A 24359-nucleotide genomic window follows, 5' to 3' on the forward strand; every position below is an offset into this window, starting at 1 on the left:
ATAAACATTGCTGCTCTCTTTCTTTTGTTGGTACATGTATCTCAGTGGTTGGGGTCCCTACATTCACGTTTACCCACATATCCTTTAATTCATAATTTGATTATTTCTTGTGAACATGAAGAAATATACAACACTGTGGCTTTAATTTGTTATAAATGTTTTACAATAAGAAAAGAACTGCTATAGTTAAATTCATAGTATCAGCAGTTAGAGCTGTTTTCCTAATGCTTGTAGTTTACAGGTTTGGTTGGCTTGCGTGCTCTGTTTGTATAAATGTTTGCTGAAGCATTGTAATTAAGATTGACATCTGCAATCAATAGATAGGCAGGGCTTCAGCTTTTATACATTATACTCTGCTTTATACTTAACATCCAATAACATATATGTATAATGTATACTGAAGCCCCGCCTATCTACTGATTGCAGATGTCAATCTTAATTACAATGCTTCAGCAAACATTTATACAAATAAAGCAAGCAAGCCAACCAAACCTTTAAACTACAAGCATTAGGAAAATAGCTCTAAGCATTATCATTATTGTTTCTTTACTTATTTCAATTTGTAATCATTATATTTTTAGGTAACATGCCCTTTATGGGCCTATAATTGGTTTTAATAAAGTATTTGTATTCGTATTCGTATAAAGACTTTAAATTTGGGAATGTAAACCTTTGCAGCCCTTTTTAAAATACAAAAAAAAAAAACAACAGTTGGACAATGCAAGTTATTAGAAAAATTATTTGACCCCCCTGTTGTGCCTATTGTTCTATACGGCAGTGAAGTGTGGGGAATAGGGAAACAACACAGCCATTCAGATACCTTTGCTCGACCACTTGCAATTTAAATATATTAAAGAAATTCTAGGAGTCCATTGCAAAACATCAAATGCTACATGCTTAGCGGGGCTGAACAGATTGCCCTTATATACCAGAATAAAATCTTCAGCAATAAAGTATTGGCTTCATATACTAGAGTCTAATAATTCACTCATAAAAACATACAAAGCAACTGAAAAAAAAAACAACTCACGGATAATAGATGTGAAAAATCTTATTTCAAAACTTGGATTTCATTTTATTAATCTAAAACCTTTTGATATTAAAATTTATTTAAAGCACATTAAAGAGAGAATCAAAGATACAGCCTTTCATAGGCAAGAGACTGGCATCAATCAAAATAAAAAAAATAAACTTCTTTAATATATTATATAAACCAAATATAAGACCCTCATATGTTGATCAATGCAAATCCAAATGTGATATAGATCAACATTGTGTTAGTTAAGGATAAGTGCTCATACTTTATCAGTTGAAAGAGGACAATATTTAAATATATACCGAAGCAGAGTAGGATATGTCTTTGCTGCAACAATGGAGACATTTAAGATGAACTACATGTTCTACCTATGAATATTTGAGAGATAACCCCATTAAAAAATTCAATAATCTTCTATTGAACAACAGATTGAAGTTAAATCAATTCTAAATAACAATTCAACAACAGTATTAAAATTGTTGTGAATTACTTGAATGAGTGCTTGTTAGTAAGAAACTCATTGTTGGCAAAAGATACTTGATTTGTGTTTTCTTTTTCTTATACTTAATATTCACTGTCACTCCTTCATTGTACATATGCTATTGAAGTGTGTCTGCATTGTGTTGCCATAACCATTTATTGTTAGTGTGTGTGATAGTGCCAATAAAGTTAATATTATCATTATTATAACAAAGAATGTATTTGTCCACTCAATAAATATTTCATATGCTCTCGACCTTATGACAGTCAGACATAGTACATGTAGTCAGAGACATATACATAAACCTGAGACTTATACAAAGTTCCCAATATCTCGAAACAATATATTAGACAGTTCGTAAATTAAGAATTTCAAACCATAATTTACACATCGAAAAAGGCAGATATAATATAATACACCTTTGGGTCAAAGAATATGTAAACATTGTATTGATAACAAAATTGAAGATGAGTTTCATTTCATATGTGAATGCAACCTCTATCAAGACGATAGGAAAAAGTTTTATGATGGCGTTGTTATAAATATTATGTATACCATGTTTTTGTAATCTAAATAATTTTAATAAATTCAGATATTTAATGAAATGTATGGAGACTGATGTTCTCAAAAGATTTTAAATGCAGTCTAATTAAAATATATCATGATCAGAAATTGATCAGTGATCATCAGTGGGAATAATTGCCATGATAATTGATGTGTGTGTTTTGTCTATTGTTTATTATACGTCACAAAATTGCTGTCTCTTTTTAGTTTTATTTTTTTCTATGTTTTCATTTATTTCAGCGAATCTTTTTGTGCTGGATTTTATACTGAATAAAATTAGTTAGTTAGTTAGTTAGTTAGTTAGTTACATGAGACCAGAGACATATATAATACAATTTTATATGTCTCTGATGAGACACATGAGACTAGCTGCAAAATCCGGAATATTTTACATGGTTAAGCCGTCGTTGTAAATAATTTTGTGGGCGCAAAAACGTTTGAAAGCACGAGGATTTTCGTTTTTGGTACAACTACATGTTTGACCTTGAATTTAAGGAAAAAAATCTTGATTTCTTACTAAAATTCCCGATTTCTTCTTTAATTTTCTCTGAGCGTTAAATATGAGTGCTGCTGCAGATCTTAAAAATCAAGGCAACAAATATTTTGCAAATAGAAGTTTTGATTCGGCGATTAATTGTTATTCAAAGGCTATAGTAAGTGAATGAATTAATAATTATGAAAAAACAACACTTGACCAATTTTACGCATAGGCACTTGTGCATATTTTGTTGATTGTCTACATGTATATATGGCAAACGCAGCACTGGTACACCAAAAAAAATGCTGGTATTTATAGAATATTGTGTTCTTTCTCAATAAAATACAACAATTCTGAAAGGGTCATACTGAACAGAGCCTGTAGTCAGTGTAGAAGTCTGGTAGAGTCTGGAGGCTTATAAAAATGGGTTTATTTATTTACAATTAAAAGTTGTTTTCAACAATAAAGCTGTTCCAGACTCCAGGGTCACCATTGCTGGAAATCTGATGTTCAACTGATATATGCATGATATGCACCAAAAACCAATTTTACAGTTATTAATTGACTTACAAAGATACATATTAATAAAATAACACATTAATAACTGTAATTTTATTACTATTAGCACAAATAAACCAATTTCAAACCTCCAGACTGAACCAGATTCTTCAGTATGACAGTTCTGAGAGGGTATCAGGTTGTCCCCACAAAGATGATCTGGCCTCCAGTCGTTCCGGCCCCATATGAAAATAATTGAATTATAACTATAAAATTGAAGGGTTTTGTGACATTTTTGATTCATTGTAAATGGAATATGCACTTGAAAAATTTGTGTAAATTTCCGCCAATGATTTGAGGAATATTTTTTAGGAAACAGTCAGTATTGATGACTAGTGACATTCATCAAACAACATTTCTCAATTTGAGTAGTTATTATAGCATTAACAAAAACAAAGTTTGTATGCATCAGCTTGGGAAACAGCTTGTACAGTTGTGTGTGTAACTAATGTTATTACACCAGTTGAAAGACCTGTTAAGATCATCATGATCATAATCATTTGAAAAATTACTGATTACTTTTGAATAAAGTTGATGGTACTAGCTTCCGTGATATATGATTTTAATATAATTATGCATACACAGAAATATATTAATAGTCTTGATAACTTCTAATAAAATCATAATCAGCATAAATGCTTTATATGCACTCATTTCCACATATAGGGTGATAAATTTAATATTTTACACTAAAAATTATATATTTAAAAGAATATTATTCAACAAAATGTCTTGCTACATGTATAACAATGTATTCATAAAATTCATTTTATGGTCCATCTTCGCTATTATTCATTAAATTCATTAATATTTATGAATTACAAGTCCATTACGTATAATTTTATTACAAGTCCATTATGTATAATTTTATTACAAGTCCATTATGTATAATTTTATTACAAGTCCATTATGTATAATTTTTATCCCTTGTAAGTATTTTCTAAATTGTTTCTGGATCGATATCCACTCTGAATACATGTATGGTCTGGATGAAATTGGCCGGAAAGACTTTGACTAGATTCAATGAAAGCTCTGAAAGGGTTCTTAGATTTACCCCCAAGATACCCTAAAACACAAAAAGAAGTAAAATGACTTAAGAATAACTAATGACATCTTTTCTTTAAAAAGATTTGTTTTCTTGTTTTAAGTAAGATGAAATAGGTAGGGAAAACTACTTTCACTGAAGAATAATGTTATGAATAACCATTAATTGGTGATTATAACTCAATTGACATTTATATTTCCCTTTTGACATAAACTAAGATACATTTAGACTAATTGAGTAACATGTACAATGTATAATGCTGTTTTCTTCATAATCAATCTAAGGTTCATCATAAGGAATTGACAAATATGGCAGAGTTTACCCCACAAAATTTACTATGAGTTCTGACAAACTTATGTACCTTTATTTATTTGGAGCCATGGCATGACCTAATGATTAACTAGTGGATTATACCTCAATTCAAGTATTATTTGCCTTATGAAAAAATACTGCAAGCGAATACATGTACTCACCAAAGTCTTAATTGAAATGTGCAATGACGTTCAAATTTTTTTTAAGGATTTATTATGAAGAAAACAGCATTATACCTCGATTGGTCTATTTTAGTATGTACATGTATATATGTTAAATGGTGGTACATTCCTCCAATTAACATGATTAAAAATGGTTATGCCTGACCTGTATATTATATCCCAATGGCGTGTGAGGGTATTCTAGTATTGTTAGTCCTAATAATCTCTTCACTTTTAAGGTAGTACATGTATAGTATACATGTATATTTTATATTGATAATGTGATACTTGAGTTGTTTTACTAGATATGTTGTAATTATACACCTGTAAATGACATATTACGGTACACCAGTCTGTCTGGTCATCCGTCTGTATGTCAACATTTTAACCAATAACTCAAATTTGCTTTATACAATACTCATGAAATTTTAAGTCAACATTAGGATTGATGAAAGAAAGGTCCCTTGAAAATGTTTGGTCTGTTGTTCTAGAGTTACAGGACTTTACTGTCAGATTTCAGGCAATTTTTCACATATTGCACACTTACATTGTACTTGTGTATGATTAGATTGATTTACTTAAAAAATTACACTGTTATTGGTTGAAGGAAACTCCCTTTTGAATTTGAAATTTTTCTGATTATGTCATTCCAGAGGTACAGGATTTTTTAACTGTCAGATTTTAGTTAATTTTTCACATGTTGTACACTAACTTGAGTATTCTTAAACAGTTGTAGTGGAGAAAAAAAAACACTTGTCGGAAATGGTAAAACAAAAGGTACATTTTTGTACATTATTATACGACCGCAAAAAAATTTTTGTGGTCGTATATTGGTATGACGTTGGCGTCGTCGTCGTTGTCAGGCGTCGTCCGAAGACACATTGGTTTTCGCACTCTAACTTTAGTTTAAGTGAATGGATCTCTATGAAATTTTACCACAAGGTTCAATACCACAAAAGGAAGGTTGGGATTGATTTTGGGGGTTATGGTACCAACAGTAAAGGAATTAGGGGCCAAAAAGGGGCCAAAAATAAGCATTTTTAAACGACCGCAAAAAAATTTTGAGGTCGTATATTGGTATGACGTTGGCGTCGTCGTCGTCGTCCGGCGTCGTCGTCGTCCGAATACACAATGGTTTTCGCACTCTAACTTTAGTTTAAGTGAATGGATCTCTATGAAATTTTACCATAAGGTTCAATACCACAATAGGAAGGTGGGGATTGATTTTGGGGGTTATGGTACCAACAGTTAAGGAATTAGGGGCCAAAAAGGGGCCAAAAATAAGCATTTTTGTAACTTCCAGACATAACTTGTGTGTTAGCATATGGATCTCTTTGACATTGTACCACAAGATTCCATATCACAAAGGGTCAATGCTGGGATTGATTTTGGGGTTAATTGCCTCAAAATTTTAGGAATAAGGGGCCAAAAGGGGGCAAAAAACAAGCATTTTTCTAGTTTCATGACAATAACTTGTGTGTAAGTGTATGGATCTTTCTGAAATTTTACTACAAGGTTCCATTTCACAAAGGGAAAGCTGGAATTGAGTGTTGTGGTAATTGCCCAAAACGTTTAGTAATAAGGGGCCTAAAAAGGGGTTTAAAATAAGCATTTTTTAGTTTCTAGACAATAACTTGTGTTCAAGTGTATGGATCTCTCTAAAATTATATTACAAGGTACCATACCACAAAGGCAAGGCTGTTATTGAGCTTGGTTTGGGGGGAAAGGGGGGTGGGGGTGATGAATCATAAGGGGGGCGGGGGTCAAAAAAGGGGTAATTTTTTTTTTCCTTTTTTTTTTGTTTAAAAATTTACATTTTAAGTTAGTTATTTTTTATCACGAAGAGAAAGTAGGAATTGAGTTTTGGGGTTAATTGCTCAAACATTTATGAATAAGGGGCCAAATATTGGTCAAAAATAAGGATTTTTTTAGTTTGCAACAAAAACTTGTGTTCAAGTGTATGGATCTCTGTGAAATTGTATTGCAATGTACCATACCACAAATTGAAGGTTGTGATTGAGGTGGGGGATGATGAATCAAAAGGGGAATCAAAAAATGTGTGGGAGGTAGGATTTTTTTTTTTTCCTTTTTTTTTCTTTAAAATTTTCCATTTAAAGATGGTTGTTTCAGATTTATATATGAAAGAAAATAATAATGATACGGTTATATATCATGAGGAATTGAAATTTAAAATTATGTATATTGGAAATTTAGGTTACATTGGAAAGTAATAATTGGCTTTGGGGGGGGGGGGGGGGGGGGGGGGGGCTGGGGTTATGGCTCTAATGTTTAAGGAATAAGGGGAAAAAAGGTTAAAAAACAAGGGTTTCCATTTTAATAGACAAATAATTGAGTAAAGAACATTATTTAAAAGCAGTGTAAGGTTGGTAATTCAAACTCATTTAAATATCTCATCTACACTGCTTTTAAATTATGTAAATTGGAAATTTGCCAATAACTTTATTGTTAATAAATGCATTGGAAATTTGCCAACAATTTTAGTGTAATAAACTTCATTGGAAATTTGCCAATATAAAATTTTGCTGATGAAGGTTTTTTGTTTACCTTTAGCCTTGACTATGAAGTCATTTTCTATTTTTATAGCCTTATGATGTAGTTGAATTATTTAATACTTTTATGATGTGTTTAAATGGGGTTTTATCATGTTTATGGTTGCAAATTTATTGTTTTAGTATAATAAACTCCATTTAAAATTTGCCAATAAAAAAAAATTTTGTTTATTTTTAGCTATGATTATGATGTCATTTTCTCTTTTACTTTTATGGTTGCAAAGAAATTTTTATTTTTAGATATTACTGTTAAATGATGCTGATTAAGGTTTTTGCTATGTTTAGCCATGACTATGATGACATTTTCTATTTTGATATCTGTTATGATGTATTTAAATGGGCTTTTATGGTTACAAAGGAATTTTATTTTTAGATATTACTATAAAATGTTGCTGATGCTGATTAAGGATTTTGTTTATTTTTAGCCATGACTATGATGTCATTTTCTATTTTAATACCTTTATGATGTAATTTCCATTTTTAGATATTACTGTTAAATGATGCTGATTAAGGGTTTTTTGCTATGTTTAGCCATGACTATGATGTCATTTTCTATTTTAATATCTTTATGATGTATTTAAATGGGCTTTTATGGTTACAAAGGAATTTTATTTTTAGATATTACTTTAAATGTTGCTGATTAAGGATTTTTGTTTATTTTTAGCCATGACTATGATGTCACTTTCTATTTTAATACCTTTATGATGTATTTAAATGGGCTCCCATGTATTTAGATTTTTGATTATTTATACATGTTACCAAATTGGTCCACATTGAACAAAAACGGTCCAAATTTCAACTTTATTACATTACATCAAACATTGAATTCTACATATTCTTTGATATATTGAAATTAACAAACAATTTAGTTTATGGATATTCCACCATAATAGGTAAATTAAATTTTTTCCAGTTCTTACACCACATTCATCCTATGTCAGAAACCTATGCTGTGTCAAATATTTAATGACAATCCAAAGTCATAGCTGTATCAAGCTTGAATTTTGTGTCCATACTTGCCCCAACTGTTCAGGGTTCGACCTCTGCGGTCGTATCAAGCTGCGCCCCAGCGAAGCATTTTATTGTAACTTCTAGACATTACTTGTGTGTTAGTGTATGGATCTCTCTGACATTGTACCACAAGGTTCCATATCACAAAAGGAATGCTGGGATTGATTTTGGGGGTAATTGCCTCAAAATTTTATGAATTAGGGGCCAAAAAAGGGGCAAAAAACAAGCATTTTTCTAGTTTCATGACAATAACTTGTGTGTAAGTGTATGGATCTTTCTGAAATTGTACTACAAGGTTCCATATCACAAAGGGAAAGCTGGAATTGAGTTTGGGGGTAATTGCCAAAACGTTTAGGAATTGGGGGCCAAAAAGGGGCCATAAATAGGCATTTTTCTAGATTCCAGACAATAACTTGTGTTCAAGTGTATGGATCTCTCTGAAATTGTACTGCAATGTACCATACCACAAAGGGAATGCTGGGATTGATGATGGGGGTAATTGCCTCAATATTTTAGGAATTAGGGGCCAAAAAGGGGCAAAAAACAAGCATTTTTCTAGTTTCAGGACAATTACTTGTGTGTAAGTGTATGGATCTTTCTGAAATTGTACTACAAGGTTCCATATCAAAAAGGGAAACCTGGGTTTGAGTTTGGGGGTAATTGCCCTAAACGTTTAGGAATTTGGGGCCAAAAAGGGGCCAAAAAACACATTTTCCTAGTTTCCAGACAATAACTTGTGTTCAAGTGTATGGATCTCTCTGAAATTGTACTGCAAGGTACCATACCACAAAGGGAAGGCTGGGATTAAGTTTGGGGGTGATGAATCATAAGGGGGTTCAAAAAATTGGGGGGGGATTTTTTTTTTTTTTCCTTTTTTTCCTTTTTTTCCTTTTTTTTTTCTTTTAAAATTTTCCATTTTAAATTGGTTATTTCTGATTTATATTTAAAAGCAAATAATAATGATATGGTAGGAGATACACACCAAACAGGATGTGTAAATTATTATATAATAAGTATTGTGCAATAGCAAGAAATTTTCAATTGCACAGTATTGCACAATAGCAAGAAATCTTCAATTGCACAGTATTGCGCAATAGCAAGAAATCTTCAATTGCACAGTATTGCGCAATAGCAAGAAATATCAAATAGCACAATATTGCGCAATAGCAAGAAATTGTCAATTGTACAGTATTGCACAATAGCAAGAAATATTTAATTGCACAGTATTGTGCAAAAGAAGATACTTCGTATAAATTGCTTATTTCTTGACCAATTTCAATGGGGTTTTATTCTTGAATTTTTGGGGTTCTTTAATATGCTGAATCTAACCGTGTATTTAGTTTTTGGATTTTGGGCCCCGTTTTTAAATTGGTCCACATTGAGGTCCAAAGGGTCCAAAATTAAACTTTGTTTGATTTCATCAAAAATTGAATTATTGGGGTTCTTTGATATGCCGAATCTAACCGTGTATTGAGATTCTTAATTTTTGGTTCCGTTTTCAAATTGGTCTACATTTATGTCCAAAGGGTCCAAAATTAAACTTAGTTTGATTTTAACAAAAATTGAATTCTTAGGGTTCTTTGATATGCTGAATCTAAACATGTATTTAGATTTTTGATTATGGGCCCAGTTTTCAAGTTGGTCCAAATCGGGTCCAAAATGAAACTTTGTTTGATTTCAACAAAAATTGAATATATGGGGTTCTTTGATATGCTGAATCTAACCATGTATTTAGATTTTTGATTTTTGGGCCCCGTTATCAACTTTGTTCAAATTGAGGTCAAAAGGGTCCAAAATTAAACTTTGTTTGATTTCATCAAAAATTGAATTCTTGGGGTTCTTTGATATGCTGAATCTAACCATGTATTTAGATTTTGGATATTGGACCATAATAGGTGAATGTCCAATTTAAAATTTTTAAGTTCTTAGACCACATTCATTCTGTGTCAGAAACCTATGCTGTGTCAAATATTTAATCACAATCCAAATGCAAAGCTGTATCAAGCTTGAATGTTGTATCCATACTTGCCCCAACTGTTCAGGGTTCGACCTCTGCGGTCATATCAAGCTGCGCCCTGCGGAGCATTTTATTACCTTTTGATTTAAAAAAATTTCGGATTTTTTTTCTTCAAATATTGAACCTTAACCGTCAGATTTAAGGTGATTTTTCAAATGTCATGCTGCACATGTAGCTTTAGTTAGTCTAGTATGCTTGGATCAAATTACTGCAAAGTTTATACTCAGGTTTTGAGATTGGTGAATGCTATACAATTTCAATATGCCATGAAAGGGCTGCACATGTGCACTTTGCACAGCTGTTTATTGCACGTGGCGGGGGGTCGTGGCCATAGAAACATTTATTGATGTTTTTTATTTGTGAGGGATCTTTGATTAATATAACATTACAAATGTTTTCTAAGTGTGTAGAAGTTAGCACAATAAAAAACTCAAGAGATTTATTAGGTTCACGGTATTAGTACTTAGGGTACTTTCCATCTTGTCTTCTTTAATTTAGTATAATATTCAAACATCAAAGGATATTACAGGCTATGGAAAAATTTAAGTAAATTATTTTTTAACAGGAGTGGGGGGTTATTAAAATAAGTGAGTACAATTCTTATTCACAAATGTCACAAATAGGTCACATACTCTTTTCAATAAATGATACGTAGAAAAAAATCATTTAATTTTTTTGTGAGAAAATTAACTTAATTGACATTTATGTCTTTTTTTTCAGTTGAAAAGTCCTAATACATCAACTTACTTCACAAATCGAGCATTATGTTATCTAAAAATGAAAAAGTGGGATTTAGCTCAACAAGATTGCCGTCGTGCCTTAGATTTAGATAGATCTTTAGTGAAAGGACATTTTTTCATGGGACAAGCATTGGTTGAGCTTGGCTTGTATGATGAAGCTATTGCAAGTTTGATGAGAGGTAAATCTTTATACAAATTGAAAATTTATTCAGTCAATTCAGAAATAAGAAGTTCTTTATTAATGCTTAAAATGTGATAAACAAGAATTACATTTATTATTTTTCAAGTAATACACAAACAAATAGAAAACTAATTTAAACCCATTAAAACGTTTGGAAGGCCACACATTGACAACAGTAAGAATAAAAAATTTGATTTAAATTCATTGAAAAAAATCTTAAAAATGCTCTTTTAAAATGACAATGTACATGTATACCATCTTATGGTTATTGCTATGAAACATTTGTTCTGATAGATTCAGTTTCTAGTTACAATGTAGCAATACTTCAGAGCTTTTAAACATTTAGTTTTATTTCAGTGCATATCTTTGTGTTAACAGTTATATAATAGATATTGTTGCGCAAATACATTTTGTAAGGGACGTTGTCTTGTGTTGGCAATACGTGTTTTTATATGACTGCAAAAAATTTTTGTGGTCGTATATTGGTATCACGTCGTCGTCATCGTCCTAAGACACTTGGTTTCCGGACAATAACTTTAGTATTAGTAAATAGAAATCTATGAAATTTAAACACAAGGTTTATAACCACAAAAGGAAGGTTGGGATTGATTTTTGGGGTTATGGTCCTAACAGTTTAGGAATTAGGGGCCAAAAAAGGGGCCCAAATAAGCATTTTTCTCGTTTTCAGACAAAACTTGTGGAACAGTGTATGGATCTCTCTGAAATTGTACAACAAGTTTCCATACCACACAGGGATGGTTAGGATTGGCTTTGGGGGGTAATGGCTCACACCGTTTAGGAATTAGGGGCAAAAAAAGGGGGAAAAACAAGGGTTTCCATTGTTAATGGACAATCACTTTTAAGTACAATGTTAAATTTGGATTACCTCCCTTACACTGCTTTAAAATTATGGAGAAAGAAATTTTGTATCGTCTTGAGGTGATTAGCTGTCAATTTATTTTTAGAAGTTACTATTACAAATGCTGAGTAAAGATAAATTATTTTTAGACATGATTATGTATGTCATTTTCTATTTTAAGACTTGTATGATGTATTTAAATGGGTAATTATGGTTGCAAACTCCATTGGAAATTTGAATTGAGATAATGACCATATCTTGAGGGAAAGATTTTTTTTTTGGAAAAAGGGGAGAGGGAGGGGAGGTGAAAAAAATGGGGGGGGGGGGGTTGTCAATTTGCAACAGCATAGTGTATTGCACAAAAGCAAAAAATTGAATATAAATTCAAATCATATAACCAATTCTAAGTTCTTTGACTACAGTTATTTTGTGTCAGAAACCTATTATGTGTCAAACATTTAATTTCAATCCATATTCAGACCTGTATCAAGCACGAATATTGTGTCCATTTTTGCCCCAACTGTTCAGGGTTGGACCTCTGCGGTCATATCCAGCTGCGCTCGGCGAAGCAATTTATTTTTCTTTGAAAAGCACTTGCTCCATGTTTAAGGTTTTTTTAGTGTTGCCTACAGATAGAGTCAACAAGTTGGGACCATTACCCATCGTTTTGGGTTCTTTATGTTTCATTTGACTTTCTAAGGGTTAAGATCATGTCAAATGATAAATAAAGAAAGCAATCCTTCATATTTTATGTTACCTTTTTATTCTTTTGCAATCGCAGCAAATGATTTAGCCAAAGAACAAAAGTTAAACTTTGGAGATGATATAGCAGGTGCTCTTAGAATGGCCAAGAAAAGAAGATGGAATGCTATAGAAGAAAAACGTATTAAAGAGGAAATAGAATTACAGTCTTATATAAATAATCTCATTATTGAAGATAAAAAGAGGCAAGTTTTTATTACAAGAGATTAGAAGTATTATTAACAGATGTTATATCATTTGTCATGCAGTTTTGAAACTCAAGGGATCCTCTACTGTAAACATTTATTATTAATTATCAAGTTCCCTTTCTTAGCTATATATAAATAAGAACATGTGGTATGATTGGCAATGGGACAACTCTCCACCAGAAACCATATGAAGTGGATGTAAGCAACTATTTGTCACCTTACAGTCTTCAACAATGAGCAAAACGAATTCAGTAAGCTACAATGGCCCTGACATGACAAAATGAAAAAATTAAAATGAGAAAACCAACAGACTGATTCATGCTAAAACAATAAACAAATAACAAATATGACAGACGGCAACCTAGGACAAGCACTGAATATTAGGCTCCTGATTTAGGACAGACACATACAGAATGTGGCAGGGTTAAACATGTTTTTTCGAGCGCTAAACCTTCAAACTAGCCTGAGACAGGGGTGTAACAAACTAACAACACAACACAACACAAAATAAACACAAACTGTAAAAATCAGTTGGAAACAGCTTGAGTTATCAGATCGGCACGAAGCACTAAAAAAAACTTAAGAAAAACAGACAAAAGACACAAAGTAGTCTAAGAGTACTCACAGTTACTGAAAACTACTTATAAATCAGTTGTTATTTTGATAAACAGTATATATGAAAAATATAATATATATCATATAAAAAGAGAAATATTGTCGGTCTTTTTTTGAAAAAGAAGTAAAAATTTCATTTATGTTTATTACATTTTTATATAGACTATGCTACAGATCAGTGTATTGCATTTATTAAACAGTGCAGTGTATTTGTACCTTATGATAAATAAATAAAGTTTAATGTACATGACAACAATTCTTCTACAGGAAACTTGAAAAACTTTCTGAAGAAACCTCTGATCAAGAAAGTTTTACAGAAGTACAGAATGCATTAGAAGAAGATAATGTAAGGAATGCACAATATTATTTACCGGTAGGGTTTCAGTATAAGTGAAATTGGCACTATTAAATTACAATCATTAATTTATACTTTCATAGAAGATAAAAAGGTTTTAACACAAATTAAAGGAATTTAAAATACAACTTCATTATATTGTATATTGTGTGTCATTATATTTGCCACATTTGGAATGAAAATGAGAAATTTTTAACTTTCTTTCAAATTATTTGTCTCTATGTACTTATTATCATTATATTTAAAAAAAAAAAATGGTTTCATTTTTTTGCTCACCTGGCCCAAAGGGCCAAGTGAGCTTTTCTCATCACTTGGCGTCCGTCGTCCGTAAACTTTTACAAAAATCTTCTCCTCTGAAACTACTAGGCCAAATTTAACCAAACTTGGCCACAATCATCATTAGGGTATCTAGTTTAAAAAATGTGTCCGGTGACCCGGCCAACCAACAAAGATGGCCGCCATGGCTAAAAATAGAACATAGGGGTAAAATGTAGATTTTGGCTTATATCTCTGAAACCAAAGCATTGAGAGCAAATCTGACATGGGGTAAAAATGTTTATCAGGTCAAGATCTATCTGCCTTGAAATTTTCAGATGAATCGGACAACCCGTTGTTAGGTTGCTGCCCCTGAATTAGTAATTTTAAGGAAATTTTGCCGTATTTGGTTATTATCTTGAATATTATTATAGATAGAGATAAACTATAAACAGCAATAATGTTCAGCAAAGTAAGTTCTACAAATAAGTCAGCATGACCAAAATAGTCAGTTGACCCCTTAAGGAGTTATTGCCCTTTTATAGTCAATTTTTAACAATTTTTCGTAAATTTTGTTATCTTTTACAAAAATCTTCTCTGAAACTACTAAGATGAATTTAACCAAAGTTGTAAACAATCATCATTAGGGTATGTAGTTTAAAAATTGTGTCTGATGACCCCGCCCGCGAACCAAAATGGCCGACATGGCTAATAATAGTACATAGGGTAAAATGCAGTTTTTGGCTCATATATCTAAACTAAAAGCATTTCGAGCAAATCTTTCAAAACAAAATTGTACATTAGGTCAAGATCTATCTGCCCTTAAATTTTCAGACCATTCAGGCAACCCGTTGTTGGATTGCTGCCCCTGAATTGGTAATTTTTAGAAATTTTTTCAACTTTTGGTTATTATCTTGAATATTATTATAGATCGAGATTAACTGTAAACAGCAATAATGTACAGCAAAGTAAGACCTACAAATAAGTCAACATGACTAAAATGGTCAATTGACCCCTTAAGGAGTTATTGCCCTTTATAATCAATTTTTAACAATTTTCATAAATTTTGTGAATTTTTACAAAATAATTTCCACTGAAACTACTGGGCCAAGTTCATTATAGATAGAGATAATTGTAAGCATCAAGAATGTTCAGTAAAGTAAGATCTACAAACACATCACCATCACCAAAACACAATTTTGTCATGAATCCATCTGTGTCCTTTGTTTAATATGCACATAGACCAAGGTGAGCGACACAGGCTCTTTAGAGCCTCTAGTTTTAATTACATTCCACACTGCTTGTTGAGTAGTTTTAAAATTAGTATTGAGTAAATTTTGATACTACAACTTCTTATTTACTTCTTACAGGACAAAAGAATAAAAGACGTAAATGAGTTATTTTCTCAGTTAGATCACAGACGAAAGGTAGATCATAATTGTTGTGAATTTAAAATGAAAACATACATATTCAAGTTTTTCAAAATAAAGAAGAAATCTATAAAATATTGATAAGAGATAGTGTTGTTCCGATGATCAGATGAAGTCGGAAATCAGTTGGTTGGGCCTGGCGATGTCGATAATCGATTGGGATTTTGTTCAATCGATTGTCGTTATAGTATATCAACTTCCGGTCCATTTCCGGTTTGCATTTTACATGTACATGTGCAGTCAAACAAATTGTAACGAAAATTATCAGTCGATGACAATAACAATGTCAAACATCCTATAATCGAAGACATAACCAATTTCTTTCTTTATAAACGTGGTAAAAGCATTGACTCTACAGATTGATACTAGTAGTATGTTATTTAAAATAAATAACTTTTTATGAAATACTTTCTTTCAATTCCGGTACTTGTTACTCGAGAGCATACATGAAATCATTCTGATTTTAGACAAAATAAATTTTTTGCTACATTAGAACGTGGTGCAAATTTCCTTTTATTAATGTTTCATCCATTTGTTGCGTCAAAAACGTCATATTCCTTTCCAAATTGCATGTCATACATCGTTTATTTTGGTAAATTTTCCCAGTTTGTCCGCCATTGAAATATATACAAATCCCGGATCGAGATCAACTATGTAAGAATTCCTCATTCTTGCAATTATAAGTACAGAAGCATGAATGACACAGCTGACAGAAGAATAATGATCACAAAAGTGAAAAATAAGCATTCTATACGAATTAACAGTCATTGATTGGATCCCCTTAGTTAAATGTATATATTTCAATGCAAATGCATTGTTTTATTTTTTGATTAATTTTAAATTGCTTAAAGTTAAATACTTTATATATCTATTTTTAATGCGAAGCATTCAAATATTTGTACAGCTATGTATTTGAAATTATAATGTGAGTAATACCATTGAAATTTAGAAATTTTAGTGTCATTGTTGGTAATAAATGTTGTAATTATAAGACAAAATATGTTCAATCTGAATCTGGATTCTTATTGATTCATTGTTTTAATTGCTAATTGAAATATGAAAAGGAAACAAAAGATCAAATATGAACATAGAAAACTCTGCAATGATATGGAATATACGCATTAGACATGTACAATGTGACTAAAAGCATGATTTCATTTTATAAAAGGGCAAGGTATAATGATGCCATCATAACAGATAGTCGGTTGGTTGCTGTCAACTGATAGTAATAGATAATCGGTTGGTAATTTCAACCGATTATCCAACACTAGTTAGAGACCACTGAGACTGACTCTGTCTGTAATTACTTTTTGTAAATATTTGCATCACCTGCAATAATAGTGTGGTACACTTGATCTGGCATTATTTGATATTTGTAGAATGTGTAGAAAGTTATCTTAAGCCGTGTCAAACAAGCAAAAAATGTAATTGATTATGCTGACTTATATTTACTACAATATATTCTAGATATATATCTGCATTATCTTATTTTTTTTATTCAACAGACCTCACTTTACTCTTTTAAAAAGAAAGATTATATATGTAATATCAGTGTTATTTCTTGCTTAATATCCAGGCCAGTTCAACTTTTAGTACTAATTCTACAATATATACTAGCACTAAGGAAGAAAGGAGACCATAGAAATAAATGGGTATAAAGAAGCAGTCTTTCCTGTGATTTATATCTTTAGTATTACTTCTGTTATTTCAGACAAGAGATGTTCCTGATTATTTATGTGGGAAGATAAGTTTTGAATTGATGAGGGAACCAGTCATTACACCCTCAGGAATTACATATGATAAAAAGGATATTGTGGAACATTTACAGGTATATACTGTGTTACTTATATGCTTGAAAATAATTAGACTTGTGGACTAGGTTTGAGCATTCTAAAATATTGCAGAATATTCTTATCTATTTGTTTAAAATCATGCATCTATTTGTCTGTGTTGTCATCTCTCTTCACATCTCAACCTAATGTGGGGTGTGGTAATGGAGGGCTATTTGAATACTTTACACATCTAATATTCAGTATATCATTGATCTACACTAATATACTGTAAATTCAGAAATTATTGCGATGTTTTTATTATGGGAAAAATGCGACAGGGTTATAATCGCAATAATTAAAACTTTTGAAATTTTTTATATTAATTAAACAGGATTTTTCTCTATATCGCAAAAATTAAAATTGCATTTTAGTCTAAAATGACAAAATCGCAATAATAAATGCATGCAATAATTTCTGAATTTACAGTATATGATTTGCAGGTGTATTTTGGTATTTAAGTGTTTGCATGTGGAGATCACAATAACACATATTTCATGGTTCAATAGCTCTGATAAGATGACTTTTACTTCTGTACTGTTTTAATTATAACATGAGCTTTGTCAAGCCAATTTGAGAACAAGGAAAACTTTATTATCATAGGTTACTTATGCTACTTTGTATGCTTTTGCATTTGTAATTTGGCATTTATGCATTATGTGGAGTCTGTTATGCCCGACCTGGTCACTTTTCCAAGATTTTGGAATTTGGACATTATTCAGATTTTCTGACTAAGTGTGTAAGTGAAGATTGATTTATAATCTGATAGACCATTGATATTTGGAAGTTGTTATATTAGGATCTGAATATCTCATTCCAATAAGACTAAGTAGATATAAGAAGATGTGGTATGAGTGCCAATTAGACAATTTGTCACAATTTGTAAAAGTAAACCATTATAGGTCAAAGTAAGGCCTTCAACACGGAGCCTTGGCTCACAATGCACAGCAAGCTTTAAAGGGCCCCAAAAATGACTAGTGTAAAACCATTCAAACAGGAAAACCAACGGTCTAATTTATAATAAAAACGAGAAATGAGAAACACTTATGAACCACATCAACAAACGACAACCACTGAACATCAGGTTCCTGACTTGGGACAGGTGCAAACAAATGCAGCGGGTTTAAACATTTTAATAGGCGCCAATCTTCACATTATCTGAAACAATACTGTTACATCACAACATAGAAAGACACACTATAAAATATCAATTGAAATGGCTTACCTCAATCTAAAGGCTTCACTTATCAGGCGTGCTCCAATGAATTTGAAGTATTAATATTTTTCAATGAAATTCTGATTATGAGAGTTTAAGAAGTATATATTCATGGTAAGTTACTGGTATTATCTTATGTTATTTTGTTTCAAAGCAGACAAGGCCTATAGCTAGCTCTGTGTTTAATGATAATTTATTAGAAATTGGATTATTGGTATTAATCAAGGAGGAGGAGGGTGGAATCCGACAATCTTGTAGGTTTTCAATCATTATTTGTTTATTTGTACATGTACCAATAAAATCGATACATTAGATTATGCCATTGCATACAGCAAATCAAGATTTGCAACCAAACCAAAATAATAAAATTTCAGTGATTGGAGGGAAAATATACTTCAATGGCAGAATCAGATGTTAAAAATTAGACTTATTTCAAATTCTGGAAGTCTTAAAAGGAGAAAGGTTAGGGAGAATTGGTAACACTAAATATAAACAATGCCAAATTATGTTTATATTTATACATTACAGAGAGTTGGACACTTTGACCCAGTAACTCGCACAGATCTGACACAGGACCAACTTATACCAAACCTTGCAATGAAGGAAGTAATAGATACATTTTTAGAGGAAAATCCCTGGGCTGAAGATTATTGAAATATGTGGTGTTTTAATTAAGTATCAAATGAACCAGAGCTTTATACATTAAGTATACTACTCGAGATTAGAAGCATTGGGATCATCAGGCTTCGTGAAAAAAGCAGGGATGTTCAGTTTGACATCATCATCATTATACTGGTCATCATCATTATTGTCATCAGCATCTTTATACTGGTCATCGTCATTTTTAGCTCACCTGGCCCAAAGGGCCAAGTGAGCTTTTCTCATCACTTGGCGTCCGTCGTCCGTCGTCGTCGTTAACTTTTTACATTTTGAACTTCTTCTAGAGAACCACTGAATGGAATGAAACCAAACATGGCATGAATGTTCCTTATGAGGTGCTGACCAAGTGTTGTTACTTTGTAGTGGATCCATCATCCAAGATGGCCGCCAACGGGGGACTTAGTTTAACATAGGACCCTATGGGAAATAAATTCAAATGTCTTCTTTTAACGAGAACCACTGAATGGAATGAAACCAAACATGGTATGAATGTTCCTTATGAGGTGCTGACCGAGTGTTGTTACTTTGAAGCCGATCCATAATCCAAGATGGCAGATAGTGGGGGACTTAGTTTAACATAGGACTCTATTGGAAATACATACAAATGCCTTCTTTTAGAGAACCACAGAATGGAATGAAACCAAACATGGTATGAATGTTCCTTATGAGGTGCTGACCAAGTGTTGTTACTTTGAAGCTGATCCATCATCCAAGATGGCCGCCAGCGGGGGACTTAGTTTAATATAGGACCCTATGGGAAATACATACAAATGTCTTCTCTTACAGAACCACTGAATGGAATGAAACTAAACATGGCAAGAATGTTCCTTATGAGGTGCTGACCAAGTGTTGTTACTATGAAGCCGATCCATAATCCAAGATGGCTGCCAGCGGGGGACTTAGTTTAACATAGGACCCTATGGGAAATACATACAAATGTCTTCTTTTAGAGAACCACTGAATGGAATGAAACCAAACATGACATGAGTGCTGACCAAGTGTTGTTACTTTGAAGCTGATCCATCATCCAAGATGGCTGCAGCGGGGGACTTAGTTTAATATAGGACCCTATGGGAAATACATACAAATGTCTTCTTTTAGAGAACCACATACTGAATGGATTGAAACCAAACATGGCATGAATGTTCCTTATGAGGTGCTGACTAAGTTTTGTTACTTTGAATCTGATCCTTCATCCATGATGGCCGCCAATGGGGGGACTTCCTTTAACATAAGACCCTATGGGAAATACATACAAATGCTTCTTCTACATGTTCTAGAGGTGCACTGAATGGAATGAAACCAAACATGGCATAAATGTTTCTTATGAGGTGCTGATGAAATGTTGCTACTTTGTTGCCGATTTACTGTTCAAGATGGCCACCAGGATTTTTTATTAAATTACAGGACCAATATTAAACCAAATTTGGCCTCACTCATTATTAGGGTATCTGTTATGATTTTAATCTATTTTTACATGATTTCAAAAAACCAAAGTAGAATCAGGTGAGCGACACAGGCTCTTGAGAGCCCCTAGTTTACTGCATCACCATACAGGTCATTGTCATTTTTGTCATCATCATCATACTGGTCGTTGTCATTTTTGTCATCATCATCATTTTTGTCATCATTATCATACTGGTCATCGTTATTTTTCATCATCGTTCTGGTCATCATCATTTTCCTCATCATCATCATTCTGGTCATCATCATTTTAGTCATCATCATCATACTGGTCATTGTAATTTTAGTCATTATCATCATACTGGTCATCATTATCATACTGGTCATTCTCATTTTTGTCATCATCATACTGGTCATCGTCATTTTTGTCATCATCATCATATTGGTCATCGTCATTTTTGTCATTATCTTTATCAGCCCTCTCCTCCTCAGTATCATCATTGTCATGATTACCTTATTATTATCATTATCATTGCCATCATCAGTCAATTTTCTAAAAAAAAAAATCTTTTTATAGAACTTTTCAATATTTTATCTGAATCCAAAAAGACTTATTCAATCAAAACTTGAAAGAATCAGAGGGTTGGTATACTGATGTTTTTTTTTTACTAAATGTCTACAGGCTTTAAGCTTATTGCAACCATCAACTGAAGAAATGATCATAAAATTGATATAATAACCCCCCCTCCCTTCCCCTTTTTTGGACATTATTTTGTTAAACCATTTCAAGACATCAACATTAATATGAAAAGGAAATATTGTTAGTTGAGTTTCATTTTTCAAATTGAATAATTAATTCCAAGAATTGAAATAGTTTTGTCATAAATAATACCTAAATTGTCTTCCTTCAGAATAAACTTCGAGTCCTATCTGACATCTAAACAGTTAGATCAGGTACAGTGTTGCCCCTCTGCCCTTTCTCTTTATAGTTGTATATTATGCAATTTTGTGTCCCGAAAGAAAATTATGATACTTTTCAAAGCAAATGATGGCTTTTAACAACTGAAAAAAGCATTTTACAACCCCGATACTTTAAACCCAGCAGTTATACATGAATTTAATCAATTAGTTCAATCTTTTATCTTTAAACATGATCAACTTGTCCTTTTTAGCTCAACTGGCAGAAAGGCCAAGTGAGCTATTCTCATCACTTGGTGTCTGTCGTCTGTCGTCGTTAACTTTTACAAAAATCTTCTCCTCTAAAACTACTGGGACAAATTTAACCAAATCGGCCACAATCATCATTGGGGTATCTAGTTTAAAAAATGTGTCCGATGATCCCACCTTCCAACCAAGATGGCTGACATTGCTAAAAATAGAACGTAGGGGTAAAATGCAAGTTTTGCGTATTATTTTGAAAACCGCCATGAAAAGAGAAAATTTGACAAGGGCAAAAATGTTCAGAATGTTAAGCTCTACCTATTTGCTCATATATAATGAATTTTACCATTTTTAAAAATGTTTGCCTATTATCTCGAAAATTATAATAGATAGATAGAAAATTTGAATGGCAAAAATGATCAGCAAGATAAGAGCTACAATTAAGTCAACATGGCTGAAATCTTCAGTCGACTCCTTATTAGAGTGATTGCCTCATAATGACAATTTTTACATTTTTTTTTGTGTATTTGCCTAATATCTTTAAAACTATATTAGATAGATAGGAACTTCAAATAGCAAAAATGATCAGCAAGACAAGTTCTACAAATAAGTCAACATGACTGAAATTGTTAAGTCAAATTCTTATTGAAGTTATTGCCCTTTAATGACAATTTTTTCCATTTTTGCCTATTATATTGAAAACTGTAATAGATAGATAGAAACTTTAAATAGCACAAATGATCAACAAGACAAGATCCACAAATTACCCATAATGGCAGAAATCTTCAGTCAACTCATTATTGGAGTTATTGCCCTTTAATGATAATTTTTAACATTTTTTGCCTATTATCTTGAAAACTATAATAGATAAATAAAAACTTTCAACAGGAAAAATTATCAGCAGGATAAGATCTACAAATATGCTAATATGACTGAAATTGTCAGTTAACTCTTAATAGAGTTATTCCCCTTTAATGATGATTTTTACTAAAAAGAGTCCATTGTTGAAGATGCAGGTGAGCGACACAGGCTCTTTAGAGCCTGTGGTCTAAAGTATCCTCACTAACATGCTTTTCATCCACAAAATGTGCCCTCTGTCCTTAAATCAGGAGAAAACAAAACCAACTAAAGACAAAATAAACAAATATACTTCAGACAATTTCAACACATGTTTTGTTAAAATGCAGCCATTAATTCCTTTAAAATTATTTTTTTTAAATGTGTAATTGTGTGAAATATAAAGCAAAAAATTGTAGGGGATGAACACTTATTGCATAACACTGTACCTGTTATAGCACAGAAAATTCCAAGATTGCCCATTTAGATTTATTTCTTGTGTGCAATCTAATATCTGATAAATGTCAAGAACTGGTACTATTCATAGCACCTAAGGGATAAAAGGATAATGTCCTTGCAAAATTGAAATCATAAGCCAATAAGGCCTAATCTTGCTCTGAACAATCATATAAAGTCCATTTAAAATGATATCTGATGACTCCTTTCACCAATGCTAATGGTTGTAATTTAAAACAATGAAGTATATGGTAAATATGATTTTATGTTTTCCTATCTCTAAGAAGAAACATTGTATATGTAGTCTTCTCTGTAATGTTTTGTGGACTTATTTGTCTCTGAGTATTTCCTTTTTTTGCAATAACATTGTCATTTTCTACTCGTTTCATAAGTTTTGAATGTCCCTTGGTATTTTCTGCCTCCCCCCTTTTCTTTTCTTTTAGCTTGGATTCACTTATGAATTAAGTTGAATTATATGATGTTTGATTCAGAATTTTGATGTTTATAACCACAATACAAGTCAGTGTTACAGAAGTTATACCATATGAAGTCTTTTTAAAGTAAATAGTTATGTTTTGTATGCTATTGCTCCCCCTACAGTTTCCTTTGGGATTTGAAAGAAACTTGATAAATTTTACTATCACCTTTTATAGTTTTTCGTTTTTCTATGAAAGATCTTGTAATGTTTATCAGAAATATTGTCCATTAGTTCTAGACAGTAGCTATATAGGGAGGTTTTAATTTAAGAAGAAATATGGGAGTTTTATTTATTATAAAGCAAGAAAATTTGTTGACATTTTCATTTTCAAGAAAAGGCCATATTTTGTTCGAATATTAAAAGATCTATAAATGTTTGACAAATACAAAACATTATGATGAGGAGAACTGTATATAAATCAGTAACTTTAATCTAGTGCATTTTACAAGGACTGTAATGGACTTGTAAAAAAATATGAATGAAGAATAGGTGTTTAAGATGATGATTTTTATTTGTTTTCTACTTTTATCAACATGGACATCTAAGTATATTAAATTAAACATTTTTAGTGAAAGGTTGACAATATAGACAGAGACCTTTTTCCAGTTCCACTGTGAAAACTTTTAGACTGACTGTGTTTTTATAATTATTTTTGTGAATGTAAGTTTCAATAATGCCTGGTCAGCTTTGCAGTGATAAC

General features: G+C 31.9%; 1 protein-coding gene across 1 annotated transcript; it reads left to right on the forward strand.

Annotated features, from left to right (window-relative positions):
- The first annotated feature begins 2548 nt into the window (after positions 1-2548).
- LOC127708821 (E3 ubiquitin-protein ligase CHIP-like) lies at positions 2549-23602 on the forward strand. The gene is made up of 7 exons (XM_052213973.1): positions 2549-2734; positions 10954-11152; positions 12795-12960; positions 13846-13924; positions 15559-15615; positions 17330-17446; positions 19192-23602. The coding sequence occupies exons 1-7, from the start codon at positions 2642-2644 to the stop codon at positions 19315-19317; spliced, it is 837 nt and encodes a 278-aa protein (XP_052069933.1). The 5' UTR covers positions 2549-2641; the 3' UTR covers positions 19318-23602.
- Positions 23603-24359: the final 757 nt, after the last annotated feature.

The sequence above is a fragment of the Mytilus californianus genome, unplaced genomic scaffold (genome assembly GCF_021869535.1).
Source record: "Mytilus californianus isolate M0D057914Y unplaced genomic scaffold, xbMytCali1.0.p SCAF_7, whole genome shotgun sequence".
In the NCBI taxonomy this organism is placed as follows: Eukaryota; Metazoa; Mollusca; class Bivalvia; order Mytilida; family Mytilidae; genus Mytilus; species Mytilus californianus.